The sequence below is a fragment of the Lissotriton vulgaris genome, chromosome 5 (assembly GCF_964263255.1).
Source record: "Lissotriton vulgaris chromosome 5, aLisVul1.2, whole genome shotgun sequence".
In the NCBI taxonomy this organism is placed as follows: domain Eukaryota; kingdom Metazoa; phylum Chordata; class Amphibia; order Caudata; family Salamandridae; genus Lissotriton; species Lissotriton vulgaris.
The window spans coordinates 1,124,360,101-1,124,375,081 of NC_141693.1; the positions used below are offsets into that span (position 1 = coordinate 1,124,360,101).

The following is a 14,981-nucleotide window of genomic DNA, read 5'->3' on the forward strand; positions in this document are numbered from 1 at the left end:
TGAGTATCATTGATCCAACCCATGAGTGAGGTAAAAATTGTTTCTACTTTAGTTTTAAAAAAGCCAGCTACTTTACTACAGAATTCTGCATCACCCTGTTTCTTTGGAGTGGTAGGGTTAACTAGTTTAGAGATAGTTCTAAACAATTCTTTGGAATTGGATTCGGCCATGGTAATTTGTAGCGAGAAGTACACTTTTTTAGCTTTCAAAAGTGCTTGTTTGTAACTGGAAATTCAAGTTTTATACTTCTCCTTCTCGGCTTTGTCATGAAATTTCCACCAATTCCTCTCTGCATGTTTACAAACCAATTTCTTGGCCCTGAGCTCCTCCGAATACTAGGGAGCGGTTGGAGAGACCTGTTAGGGAATCCATTTTTTATGAGGAACAAGCTGATCACAGGCCTCCAAAAGCCACTTATTATAAGTGGTCGTGGCCTCCTCCACATCACGATTCAGAAAAGGGGGAGCAGGTACATTAAGTTTTCCAAGACATTTCCCTGTCTCTCCACATCCAGCTTGCCCCAGGATCTAGTTCCGATCTCTTTAAATTGTTTCTGACCTAAGGAATGAGCCAAGGAACACTTAAGTTTGAACTTGATCATACAGTGGTCAGACCAGAAGATCGGAAGGACCGAGATCTCATCTATATCTATATTGTTGGAATGTATACCATCTAAGGTATGCCCCTTTTCATGAGTCGGCCCAATCACCATTTTTTGAAGGTAAAAATTGAAGTCCCCCAACACTGAGAAGGTCTCTAAACACAAGCCTTCTTCCAACAACGTACCCAAGGACTAAAAAAAACACATTTGGAGCCCGGGGAACTGTATAGCAGCATCCCTTTAAAGGGTCTATGCGAGCGAGAGTAAATGTCGAAGGCTAAAGCCTCACATGCCAGGTTGGAGGCTGTGGCAAACTTAAGGGAGAGTGTTTCATAGTAGATAATGGCAAGCCCTTCCCCCTTCTTATTTGGCCAATCCAGTGTCTGGCAATAAAATCCTGACGTTGTTGCTTTCACCAGATCAGGGCCAGCGCTACTGTCAGTCCAGGTCTCAGTAATAAAAGCCTGTTTGACCTTATGCTCCTCCCGTAGGAGCGCGCATTCCAAGCTATGTTTCAATAATAAAATAAATAATAAAGACATTTATAGAGCGCATGGAAAATAGTACGCCATCTCGGCGTGTCCCCGCGCTAAAAGAAGAGGCGAGAAACTCATAAGGGGGAGAAGACAGTACGAGGCAAGGGGCAATTAAATAGGCTATAAGGAGAACAGATGAGTTTTAAGTTGCCGTCGGAAAATGGTTTCACTAGTGTCCAAGCTAGTTTCACTAGTAATCTAGCATTGCACATAATACATTTCAGCGTACCCTAATACCATGTCCCTCTGTGATTGAGTTTTCTTACCATTTCAAAATGGCCTTCTGCCATGTTAGAATGGTTGGAGCAGAAAATGGAAATATGCTGCATGTGAACCTGGTATTCTTACGTTTTTTGTTTGACCCTGCCATCAGACAATTCTAGGGTGTGCGCAACGGCCTAGGCCTGTGCATGGTAATGTGAAGTCCAGAACCTATTCTGTGACCTGGAGAGAGGAGCATCGAGTGTACTGTCCTAGCTGACACGGTACTGCTGTTCATGTCATAGGTCAGTCACCACAGAAAGTGGTGGTGGCAAGGTACCAAGCTTTGCTTATCATTCGTTATGACAGACATTTTTTCTATGTCAGAGAAGAGTTTGGTCCACTGACCCTGCTTGTGTAAAGTTCCACTTTTGTGTGAACTCTAGTCTGTTGTACTTACATTATGTGTGTATGTCCGGGGCGTGTTTGTGTCTAGCGAATGGGTAGTACGTGTTGTAGTAGGTCCATAATCCTGTAACTAAACCACCATTACAGTGTGCAGTATTTAATTTCGCTCTTAGAATACAGTACTTAATGTTTAATTAAATATGAACGCTTAGGCAGGAAAATACTTTATTGTGTCTGTTGTTAGACTGTTGAGTTCTGAGCTTTTTCCCCGTACACTGCCTCCCGGAGAAGCCTTTGACTGCTCCCACCGGCTACACTGAGAGTCGAGTCTGGAAGGCGATAGGTGCGAGTCTTGAACCAGCAGTAACGGGGTGGTGGTGGGTGGTATCATAAAGGGCACTCTATACCTTTGGCTGCCCAGTATTGCTCAGGGTCTGTAAAAGGAAGCACAGAAGAGCACTAGGACCTGCCCAAGATGTGCTAGTCACTGTCCTTTCTTTCTCCCTTCTCTTAGCTCGAACAAATGGACCTGGAAGTGCGAGAAATCCCTGCACCGAGCCGGGCGATGTATGGCGCCCGGATGCGCAGCTACAAGCAGGAGTTCAGCAAGCTGGAAGTGGATTTTGTGAGTCCATCTGCCATTGTAATGTTTGCTAAAAGATGTGTTTGCATTGTTTCTTGTACCTGAAATCACTTCACTAAGGAAATGACCTGTTTGTTAGAGCACATCCCATTTACCTTCTCGTATCATTTGTAGAGTATTCAGTTGAAATTGCAGTTAGATAACGCTTACTGCCCCTGACCAGGGGTTCAAGCTTTGTAGCAGACATGCCAACCACCATTGTGTCATGGAACAAAGACGCATAAATAAGTCTAACGTTTATCGATCACGTTTTGTAGAGCAGGCTTGTGCGTAAAACCGCGCCCACTGTTTTCGATTACATATTATGTGCTGAACATGGAGACAAACGTCTTAAGACTGGTTGGTCGGTGATGAGTGATGGAGCAGCTTGCTACTGGGCCTTGACTTTATCATGCCTTCTTTGTGCCGAAGTGTACAAGTGTTTGAATTCTTCATCACAGTAGCTTTATGTATTGTGGTGGATTTCTTTTTTGATTTTCCTGAATTTTTCTTTTTTCTTTTTATAGTAAAACAAGTCAAGTACAATAGTCCGGTCTAGCAGGTCCAGATGTTCATTAGGGTGAAATGAAAGTACAAAGCATTATGGATATAACCGTAGCGTAACATATACATACGTTGACACATTAACGCATATCTAGAAAATATTGCACTCTGCTCTCTTGTGCCAGTAATCCTTTCCACTGTCGTCCGTGGGTTATCATGTTTTCCCCTTAACATACACAGATCAAAAACATATTCCCTGTGAGCACATCCTACACGAACATGCATTCCAGGTACTTCATCATCTCGTTGTCTTCTGCTGACCGACCCCCTCCCATAGTTAGGCTCTTGCAGGCCGGGCTCCAGGATTTGGGATCTGGGAGGGCCATGAAGAAGCATGGATGGGCCAAGTAGTTAGAGGGAGGGTAAACATCAACGAAGGGCTGTGAAAGGTCTGTTGTTTCAGACACTGACATCTGTCCAGTTATGACATGTCTGAAAAGCAAACTTGCATATATTTCATAATGTTGGGTCTAATAAATAAGTCCATTGGCCGTGCTCTGTATCCAGCGCCCACTGTGTATTGTGTGTAGGAGTCCTTGACACTGGGCATCGGTCCAGATCCTGCTCCTTGCCTATTGGGAACCGCTGTAGGCAATGCCCAATGTGCACTGGCAGAAAAGGGCCTCTGCTCAGTGCTTTCTAGGCACAGCCATTATCCGAGATTACTACATGGAGTTGTGTTGTACGTTTGGGTGAAGCTTTGGTACCACAGCTAACAAATAAATGAAAGTCTATGGAGCCGATGTATCAAGCATTTTTGCGTTCGCAAACGGGCAGATTCTCAGAATCTGCCCGTTTGCAAACGCAAAAATTGCTTTTCCAATGCAGCAAACCTAATTTTACGATTTGGTTATCGATCACAAAATGGGTTTGCAATTCGGTATTAGGAAGGGGCTTGTTTAGGTTGTTCCTTCCTAATCCCGAATCGCATCGGTATGTATGAATGTTTGTGACCCCAATTGCTGTCGCAAAACATTCGCATTATAATCGCAAATGGGAAGGGGTCGCAAAGGGACCCCTTCCCCTTTGTGAATGTTTGAAAAACATTTTTAAGAGCAGGCAGTGGTCCCATGGACCACTGCCTGCTCTTAAAAAATGTACAAGTAATAGAACAAAACTAAAATAAAAGTCATTTGGAGAATACGAGGAAGTGCGTGACAATCTAATCAAGACCCGCCTTTGTCAGAACCAAATATTTACAATTGCTTACTTGGAAATAAAAAGACCAGGATTAAGACATCTATTTATGTCGAATGAACCTTGGCAGATTCTTCTTCATTGAATGATCAATACTGTGGAAGATCAGCTATAGACACCAATTTCCTCAATGGGGTTTTTTCCTTGATGAAATATTAAGTCCTGAAGATGGTCTTACATAACTAACAAGACAAGACCGAAACGTCGACCTGAGTCATCAACTCCCCAGTTTTTATACACTGAAGAACACCTTTATACATATGTTGTGTTTGGTTTTCTTTGCTTAAAATTGTTTTTGGAGCTGATGAATTGTTATGAATTGTTAAGTGAATCCTTGAAACACTGCCTTTCATGACTTTTATTTTAGTTTTATTCTATTACTTGTCCCCATGATTTACTCTTGTTGATTGATTCAAATACAATTTATTTTTAACCATAACTTCCTTTTGCTGTGTGCTCTTTCACTTCTCTTTTTCTGTTTTTAATTACTAAAGAGATTATGTGTACTCTGCCCTAAGAAATAATACAATTAATCTTCAAGTAATCCTGTGGATACATTTGGCTCCATTATCTAATGAGCCTCTGATTTAAATTTCTATAAATTCATCCAAACTAGTTGTGAAACAATATCCCTTGTAGTCACCTTTTACTTAAACCAACCATTGTCCAAGCCTACAAGGGTTTATTGGGTTCCCCACGTCCTAAACACAACGCATTTACAATGCGGCGCACCATGGGGCAAAAACGGCACAGATGCGTGACGCATCTGTGCCGTAAAGGCGGCTCATTGCTGGAGTTGCGTCGCAAGCGTGATGCAGCTCCAGCAAGGCTCGGGGGTGCCCTATCTGTCCAATGCTGCATCAAGCCTTACGCCTGCTTCAAGCAGGCGCAGTGTTTTGACGCAGCATTGGCCTAAAAGTGACGGAGTGAAATCTTGTAGATTTCACTCAGCCACTTTTGCGAGGCGCACCTGCCCCGGAACGCCCACCCTGCGCCGGAATGCCCACATGTGGCGCAGGGCTTTACAACGTGACGCATCTGCCTAGATGCGTCACGCTGTAAATGGGTCGCAGGGATGCACCACGTTTACGCCGCCGTTGCGTGACGCACCAGCGGCTTAAATGTGGCGCAAGTCCGACATAAATCTGCCCCTTATTTTGTGGACAGTGTGCACTCATTAATCACACTCTACATGAGCAGGGACTCGCAGCACAAATTAAATATATCAGCAAGTTCACATTACCTAAGAGGTTCAGGAGCCAAAGTATTATTTCTTTTCACACGTTCCCTCCAGTAAAGAAAATGCCCGCCTTTTGCTGCTATTCGAGTGACCTCAGGGGCTGGAAGCAGAAGCAGAGAGGCGGCGGAAATAAGAGGGTGGAGGAAGGTGCCTGTTTCAGAAGGCTAATCTGTGTGCAGCTTTTTTTAGGCAGTAGGTCATTACAGCTGGGGAGAACGATCATTTTCGGCCCTTGGATCGTGCGAAGCAACGGCTCCACTGTGTGCTCGCTGGCAGTCCCAGGGAAGCGGAATGTGCCTCTTAATAAGGCATGCTTCGATGAGAAATGTATTTTACGACATAGACCCGGCCCGGAAAGCACCGGCACAAATTAAGCACTGTCCCCCCTAGAACCGGGCCTGATCTCTTGGCTCTAGTGTTGAGACCTACATAGGGTTACCGCACATGTCATACAAGCAATGGAACATGGGAACAAACGCCCTGTGCCCTAGGTGTGGTTTTTCACGATATTATAGCAGTTCTACACAGGGCTTTAAGTGGGCCGGGTCTCCAGGGGTCTGAGCACCGGCAGTTTTTTAAAAGGGGCCTCGAAACGGGTCTCTATCGGCTCTTTTCCGGACTGCAGTGACAGTAGTTTGCTGTCACTGCAGTCTGGAAAAAAGTGCCAGGGCACAAAACAGCCCGATAGAGACCCGTTTAGAGACAGAAGGCACATCGATGTGCGCTGCTCACATTGCTCACTTCTCACTAGCAGAGAAGTTACGGCATGATGTCATGCCAGGTGAGCGTTATGAGGGAAGGGAAATCCTTTAAAGAGTCATTTTCCTTCTGGATTTCCCTTCTCTTTCTGAAACGCAAGAGCAGCAACATTGTGGTAGGGTCACCAGGGCTTTAATTGGAAGCGTTTTCAATATTATATGTATTAAGTCATAGTTGCAGCTTATTTATCTTATGCAACTAATAACAATTGACAAAGCCAATAGTCCTTACTTGTTGTAGGTACGATGTTACTTGTTGTATCACATACCTGGATGCAATGACAGAAACAGCAAAATAAAAGTCGGGCGGCACACTATGCTAAACACAGATTTTTAGCATAAATGTTTTAAAGCCACGCCCCTAATTACACTGCCACGCCCCTTTGAGAGACCCCCCAGTTTTTTAATCCCACTTAAAGCCCTGTTTCTACATGTACATGTGTAACATTTGGCTCGTTAGTGCGTCGATTTAAAATAAACTATACTTAATTATTTTTCAGGTGGCTTGAATAATTGTATAAAACATACCTAGTCTACAGTTTAGCTCGAAATTACTCTCATTCAAAAAAAACATGCAGCGCTTTCAAAAGTTGGCGTATGCCGCCATCTTGTGGCCAAATATGAAGTTGGCGATTTTTTTATGCCGTTCCACTTTGTTTTAACTTGATATGACTAACCATTTCTCCGATTGTCCCATACTTGCAGAACAAAATGTATACCTCAACTATGGAACATTATATGAACTCACTGACTGCATATTTCGGGTCTGGTCTTTATACAACATAAAGCTTCATTGTGTAAAATTGGAGCTGGGAGAGCCGTGCCAACGATCAGGCTTGAATCGAAGAGCCTATGCACGGTCCGCGCCATTTAAATGTTTGTAATGTAAATCGTGGAAAAAACATCATGTAAAGTAGGATTAAGATATCGCTAAAATTCAAAAAAGTGCTATTTCTTTAACATGAGGAAGTGCTTCACCTTAGTACAATGATTATTCCATCACTGCATGTGGCGACATTTATTGAAAGTGATGTTTTTTTTTTAATTTCAAAACATTTTTATTAAGCATTTTCTCATATACATTTAAACATGGCTTTCAGTTCACGGGATGACACCTCCAACTGATCGAAACTGCATGAGATGCTTGTCCCCCTGAGTACTGTCCTACTATAGGAGTAGAGATTTGTGAAAAGAGTGAAAGGAAAAAGTGTGTATAGGAAAGGAGAAAGAGATCGTGCGCGGTGGTATTTTGTACACCTACCTGTCTATGCATGTGGATAAGGCTTGTCTGGTAAGTCCCTCTGTGCGTCTGTATATCATGGGGGCTCATACTGTCCCAAGAACTCATCCAGTGTGGACCTTTCTGGTCGCGGGCTTCACGGCCTCCCTCCTGGAAGCAATGCCATTATTGAACCAAGAGACACGTTTTCGTATTCACCCTTCACTAGGCCTACATTCTTATTATATCAAGAGCAAGATTATAGTCCATGAAAGCACAAGACGTTTTTGTACAGTGCAGGTCATGAACTAATGTGTTTTTAAAGTGCTCATATATGTGATAATAAAATATTTACTTAGGATCACTTTCTTTCTCCTGTTTTAAATCAAGGTTAATGTTTTATCCTTAATTCTTGGTGCATGATGTTGCGGTGTTGGTTGCTTGCTTTGAGTTCCAAGGTCCTCGGGTTGAGCTCGAGCCTTCATTGGCTCCCACTCCTTGTGTAAAATGCTAAAAAAAATTCTCAGGCAGGCTGCCGAAGATCTGAACATATGGCCTGATTTATAGATTGTGTGGCAGGGCACTGTGCGCTGGATATCCCGTCCACCTAATTACAAGTTCATTTTTACCTAATGCATTTGTAATAAGGCAAATGGTAGATCCTTTACGTTTGTGACAAAGTACCTGTCCGTTTGATTTTAAATCACGCACTTAGTCCTGGCTTTGCTCTGAATCTTACGCCGGGTACAGGTCTATGTCTCAGGCAAAGATTTGGTGCACTACCTGCTGGGAGTATCTTGGGAGGTGGACATCATACCACTGGAAAATAATGAGTCTGTAATAAATTATTAGCTTATTAATGGTTTTATACTCAGAGGAAAATGTTTCAGATTTCTGCAAAAATCAATTAAACCTTTTTGAAAAAATAGTATGTCTGAACGAGAAGTCCACACAACCACGCCCAAGAAGCCTCTCCGCTCCTATGAAATAGCAGCATGTGACTTCTTTTACCTACCCCTTTTACTTCAAGTCTGGCGTTTCATCTTTCACAAAACTTTGTAGAATTTTTGAAGGCAGTCACTTTTAAAGATAGATCTAGGTTATAGGCCGCTGTGATAATAGTGAAAATAGCACTCTATCAAGAGGTAATCATGAATCGCATGATAATCAAGAATATTGAATGGTCCTACATATGAAGTCCTGGAGAACTTTCGCGGCATATTTATTTTATTTAAAAAAACATGTTTAATGCTTTGTTAATATGCTTCTCTGCAGGCTACCTTGAAAGATTTGTAACGCAATTCCAATTAGAAAGAGCACTCTACTAAAATTAAGAGTCTGGAAACCCCTTTCATGAAACATTTTAAAGCGAAAAATGGATCAAAAAAGGGACTAGACACATAGGGGTTCCATAAAGCTGAAAGTGAACATTGCACATGTATGGAAGCCAGCTACAACTCTGTTCCATGTTGTGTTGCATTGATAGTTGCTTAAGTTTGTAACTTCGGTATCATGACCCTGCTTGTTGTACCTTCTAAATTTTGTGTGAGAGGATGGTGGGTTGTTTGTCTGCCATGAAGAGTCCTGTGAGTGAGAACTGTGATTGTATTAGGTTTCCCTTCTCCATCATATGATCTTTATTGATAAACCTACACATACTGTACCAAGCCAGTCTGTGTTAGAGATGCGGGATGAACATCATAATGGTAACTTTGTGGAAGATCCAGTGAGTTAATTGAAAAGATCTGAAAAGAGGCTTGACCATCCTAGATGTAATCTCTCCAGCCCAAATGCTAGCACACGTTTGAAAGGGTCTCTAGGTTGCCTCATTGAAATATGTAGGATATTTCTTAGTAAAGCTGTAGTGTTTTTTTTTGTCCATGTAGAGTGGCTTGAATTCTCATTGGGAGCAGCACCCTGGTGTAACAGAGCCTAACAACATACTATCTATGTAGAACAGGGCTATTTTAACGTAGCTAAATCCATGAATATATGATGTATCTGCTGGAGGGGTGGCGTTTTGAAAAACGACAGTAGGATTTGGAAATAATAATATAAAAGCCAGAGCCACTTTGGCTAAGAAGGCTGAAGTCATCCTCCAGACTACACTATCCAGTCATGATGCTTTTCAGAGCATCATGCCTGGATTTCTTACTCTGCGAGCAAGAGTAAACGCAACTTGTGCCTTACACTTCAGATGTTGAAGATATATATATATATATATATATATATAGAGTGTCAAAAGTTGATCCCGTAGGTTTTTAAAGGTTTGCACAGAGTGCCAGTGGAGATGTGGGCCTCCTGCCTGGAGGCGAGTATGCTCTTAATACACAACACGAGATGCTTTATCACTCAAATGGTTACAAATAAAACAGTGGGATCTAATTTCAGGAAGATCGACCTTGCTGGAGCTGTAGACAACTGTCCCTGAGTGACAGTGGGGAAGACAACTGAAGCCAGCTGATGTGAGCTCACCACTGCTAAAGGTCCTACTGTGGGGAATCGGGGATTGGGAAGGGAAATATCACACCTCATCATTGTACAATAAACATTCAGAGACGCTTAGAGGGGAAATGGAGACAGAAGGTTCTCCGGGTAGGTCATTACTCTGGTCCTTTACTGAGCTAAATAAAACTCAACAATAATTACATAAATAAATACAAAAATGAATACATATGATCAAAGAAAAAACGTGTGCCCCTGGTAGTTTATCATGCATTGTTTTCCTTCATGAACTGTAACATAACTTGTGTCCAATTACTGAGTTAATTGATCGGACGCACCATAAATCCCAAAGATATTTAAGATTTGGTTTGACACACAGACACCTAGCGTAAAAATAAAAATAAGGAACTTGACTGAAAAGCCCTGACCATCTACACCCTATAATTAGTAGGTAGTAGGTGGGCACCACTAAGATTCATTTTTAAAATAGGTATCCTACGACCCTATTCTCAAGTAAAAAAGTGATGATCTGGTCCTGTTGCTCCTGTGGAATATTAATTACTTGTGATACTCTGATTGTACTGTGCCCTTTACCGTTTGTGTCTCCTGCCGTTTTCTGACAGCCTGAGGTCCGTCACAGCCTGAGGTCCGTCACAGCCTGGGGTTCTGCCGGCCCGCCTCCCGCCGCCTGATTCCTTCTTCCATCTCGGGGTCTGGCCGCCGAGCGGAGCGTGGGTGGGGCCCAAAGACCACAAGCCCCAGCATCCTCAGCGGCACACACCGCGACCTTTGCGCGCCAGGAGGCGCTTAAAGACAGCATCACCCCGGTTGAGGGGGGGAACTCTGATTGTACTGTGCCCTTTACCGTTTGTGTCTCCTGCCGTCTTCGGACAGCCTGAGGTCCGTCACAGCCTGGGGTTCTGCCCGCCCGCCTCCCGCCGCCTGACTCCTTCTTCCATCTCGGGGTCTGGCCGCCGTGCGGAGCGTGGGTGGGGCCCAAAGACCACAAGCCCCAGCATCCTCAGCGGCACACACCGCGACCTTTGCGCGCCAGGAGGCGCTTAAAGACAGCATCACCCCCGTCTCGCGGGATGCCGGGCGAAGCCCGGGCCAAGGGCGGGCCCGTTTAAGCCCGTTAAAGACCGGGTAAGACTGGACTGGGCCACCCCACTGACAATTGTAGCTCGATTATCTACTTTGTTCCTTCTTAACCACCATTGCATTGTTGTTTTCTTGGAGTTCCTCAGTAATTTTTCAATTCTAGCAGCATCATTCGGAGTATGTCTCCTAGATATCCTAGAAGCAGTAGGCCATCACATGCCGCCCAGACTATCGGTCCAATCGACCAATTTATCTCCAGGGCCAATGACGCAATTAACCAAGGCGTCCTTTTGTTGGAACGGAGGGTCTCTCAAGAACTGGCCATGGCCAAACATTCTTCGTTGGGCCTATTGGCTGCAGTTAGAACTCCTCGGCGCCTTTCAGAACCTGGCGCACTAACGGATTCCCACACTGTTCCAGGCACTGTGGATTTGTCAGTATCCTTAGATCTATCAGCCACCCAGCTATCCCAATCCCCCCTATCACTGGAGAGAACCCCGGCTCTTTTTACAAGTCCGAGTAGGGATGACTCCAATACAACCACTAACAGGGGTCTGAGGGAGGGTGCGATACTAAAGAAAAAAGAGAAAAAAAAAAACCTCAAAAAAACATTCCCCGTGTTCAGACACAAACCAAGAATCAACCCAGATTACAAATTCCATCTGCTACACAAAGTACCAGCCAACTAGCTACCCCCCAGCAAGAGCTAAACCCCTTACCACCAGATATAATAAATCTCTCTACCACTATGCCTAACCTTAGTCTTAACAGTAACGTGGGAAGAGGGTGCGATACCTGTAGCTCAGACAACTAGCTACTGGCTAGATTAGAGGCATTAATTAAATTGTATGTACAACCCATTGAGCTTTCCCTGGTAAAAGTTGAAAAGATGGTGGAAATGCTAACTTTAGAACTTAAATCCACCAAGGGTTCTGTTTCTACTCGCACTGTGGCCCAAAAACCCAACCCTAAAATCACCAAAGCAGGGGCGATACCAACAAAACAAGCACCTAAATTGGCTACCACATCTGCAGTTGTCCATCAAAAACCATCAACCGCTGCTGTGCAACAAAAAACACCACCCACAGCAGCGAAGAAAGGCCCTGTCATACCAACAGCGTCAGCCTCAGCCCCCATTTCCACCCAGGCCCCCATTCAAACAAAAACATCAGGGATCCAAAATCCCACCCATAAGACCAGGCGGAAAGGTGGTCATTCCTTCCACCTTCCCCTAGAAGCCACCCCGTTTGTTGTCATCATGACTGGGGTCCCAGAGTTGAATCCAAACTCGGAGGAACCAGGTTGGTCCCTAAAAAAATAAAGTGCTACACTGGCTATCCGCCAATAGGCCCCTTCCTCCTTACTCTAACAACAGAGTTACAATGGTCCATAGGGTCCCCTGGTTAGGTAAAGGGCCAAACACAATCCAGGGTGACTGTGTCATCATCAACTTTGAAGATCCCCATACAGTTGAGCATATTTGCTCTTGGGGTTCCCACCTTACACCTGACGGAATAGGCACTAAAAGACTTTCATATTTCTACCCTCCACTAAACCATTATGCTTCAGGTCCAGAATGGAACTGGACCCAGGTTGGAAATTGGAATAGAAGACCCGACTGGTCAGACTGGGCGGGTCATGGGGGTAGAGATCCTGCGCCAATCTTCGGTTGGAGGGACGTCCCATTGTCAAATAGATATGACTGCCTGGAGATGGTGGATTGACCACCATCTGATAACATCCAGGAAATTATAAATCCCATTTCCCCTGGGTCTAAATCACCGACACCATCGAATTTATCTTTTAGTTCCCTGTCCTCATCCTACACAGAAGGTATACTTGTTCTAGCAGAAGCGCCCCCTTTTCCATCCACAGAAGCACAAACCGCCACTGTTAATAATGATGACCATATCATATCTTATACCTCCCCCCGATCAGGAATCCTAGCTACCAACATCTTGCTGAACGTCAGAAATCCAACTCCCCCTACTCTGACGCTTTCCGCATTATATTGGAATGTTGCAGGTCTCCGTTCAAAGATCAACCTTAAACCATGGTTGGATTTAGTAAACACCCACCAGATAGTCTGCCTCCAGGAGACCTGGGCAATAGACCCAATACATTTACAGGGCTACAAAACATACCATACTCCAGCCAGCATTACCACACATGGCAGATCCAAGGGAGGTCTAGTAGTGTACATTTCAAATAATTTGCCAGTAAAGAAGATTATTGTTCTTCACACCACTATGAATTTTCAAATCATAATGGTTACTTTTAATAAATGTATGTCATACTGTTGTATTAATTTTTATAATAACCTATCCCCTGCAGACTGTGTGAAAACTGTATTTGAAATTTCTTCTCTTATAAACGATCAGCGAAATAGACAACCATCACTTGTTTGTAACGTGATCTGGGGGGGAACTTCAATGTTCCCTTGTGTATTAATCATAAGAAAGGCATCTGTGGGCTTCTTGATGAAGATGACTGTCCCTTGACCCATTTTTCACATACTCATCTGGGTAACACCTTGAATGATAGTCTTTTTTCCTTAGAATTGATGTATGCAAATGATCTTGTGGACCCCCCGTTGAATTCAGACCTACATTCCACGGTAGGGGTTTGTCAAGCACCATTGACTTTATTTTATGCTCACAAATTTTAAAGGGCAAACTCCAAAAGTTTACCACAGGTACAGACATTTCAAGTGACCACTTCCCAAACAGTATTACTCTCTTAATCGCCATGGATGATTTTCATCCTAATAGGATTAGTTTATTGACCCAGCAAATTTTGGCCATGGATAAAAACAATGGCTTTTCTGTGAAATGGTCAAAAATTGATCCTACAATAATCACTGGCAAGGTTATATCCAAGGCTCTTCCCTGGATCAATACTTGTTTGGCAGATGAGTCCCCACCTGAGCTGATTTTATCTAGTTTCCAGTCGATCTTAAAAGTTATGAGGGCCGAATTACTCCGTCATCATAAACCTGGTAATCAGACATCTCCCCGATGGTTTAATTCGGCCTGTCGCAAAGCGCTATCCTCCCTAAAAAAGGCTTTACATAACCCAATCAGAGACAAAGTTGAGATAGCCAAACTCAGAACGGAGTATAAAAAGGCCCACCAAAACTGTAGAAAGGATCTAAAGAATAATCTATGGGCCCAATTACATACGAGTTGCCGAAGTAAAGACGGCTCTCAGGTTTGGCGCATAGTCAAATCACCTTTTCTGGCCGATGTAAATACACCCCAGCACCTAGATGTGTCTGTGACGGCGGATGAGTGGGTAACCCATTTCTCTAAGATCTTTGGTGGTATCCCTGTGGACATCACAACACGGGCCACGCCGATAGCCGACCACTCCAAGATACAAGTATACCCCATTGACCTCCATTTCAGCTTAAGCGAGGTCATATACGCCCTAACGTCCTCGAAAACCGGAAAGGCCCCAGGCCCTGATGGAGTCCCTCTCGACATCTTTGTTACCAACATGGAACTGTGGTCTCCCATCGTCACCCAGGTGATGGCAGCGGTCTCTAAAGTTGGCCTATTAGACTACTGGTCCTCTTCCATCCTGCTCCCTATTTTTAAAAAGGGCGAACGAAACAACCCAGCCTGTTACAGGCCCATCTCCCTCCTGGACTCCCTGGGGAAGGTCGCGGGACGACTGATCCTGGAACGTCTCCAGGATTGGGCGTCTGAGAACAACGTCTTGACCGACCTTCAGTACTAATTCCAGGAGGGACTTGGTACTGTTGAACAGGCATTGAATTTAACCCTTTTAATAGGCAAGTATGTTGGGGCAAGAGGAGGCAATTTGTATCTAGTATATGTCGACCTCAGTGCAGCGTTCGACTGCATAATACACTCTAGGCTGTGGTCCATTCTTGACGAACTGGGGGTCGATCCTCCTCTTATTAAGTTTCTTCGAGAGCTTTATTCCGATGCCACAGCATGTGTAAGATACGGGATTGGCGGCGAATTATCGCCCTCTTTCTCAGTATCAAAAGGAGTTAGTCAGGGCTGTGTCCTGGCTCCTTTCTTATTTAATTTTTATACTAACGGGCTGGAAACAGCCATG

The 14,981-nt window shown here is 44.0% G+C and overlaps 1 protein-coding gene across 6 annotated transcripts in view; it reads left to right on the forward strand.

The window, feature by feature from the left end:
• The window catches only part of VTI1A (vesicle transport through interaction with t-SNAREs 1A), a 1,083,798-nt gene that overhangs the window by 96,233 nt on the left and 972,584 nt on the right, over positions 1-14,981 (forward strand). For all 6 annotated transcript variants that reach the window (XM_086922795.1, XM_086922792.1, XM_086922791.1 and 3 more), the window contains exon 3: positions 2,261-2,371. In XM_086922795.1, coding sequence (XP_086778921.1) covers positions 2,261-2,371 — 111 coding nt within the window. The remainder of the gene's footprint in view (positions 1-2,260; positions 2,372-14,981) is intronic.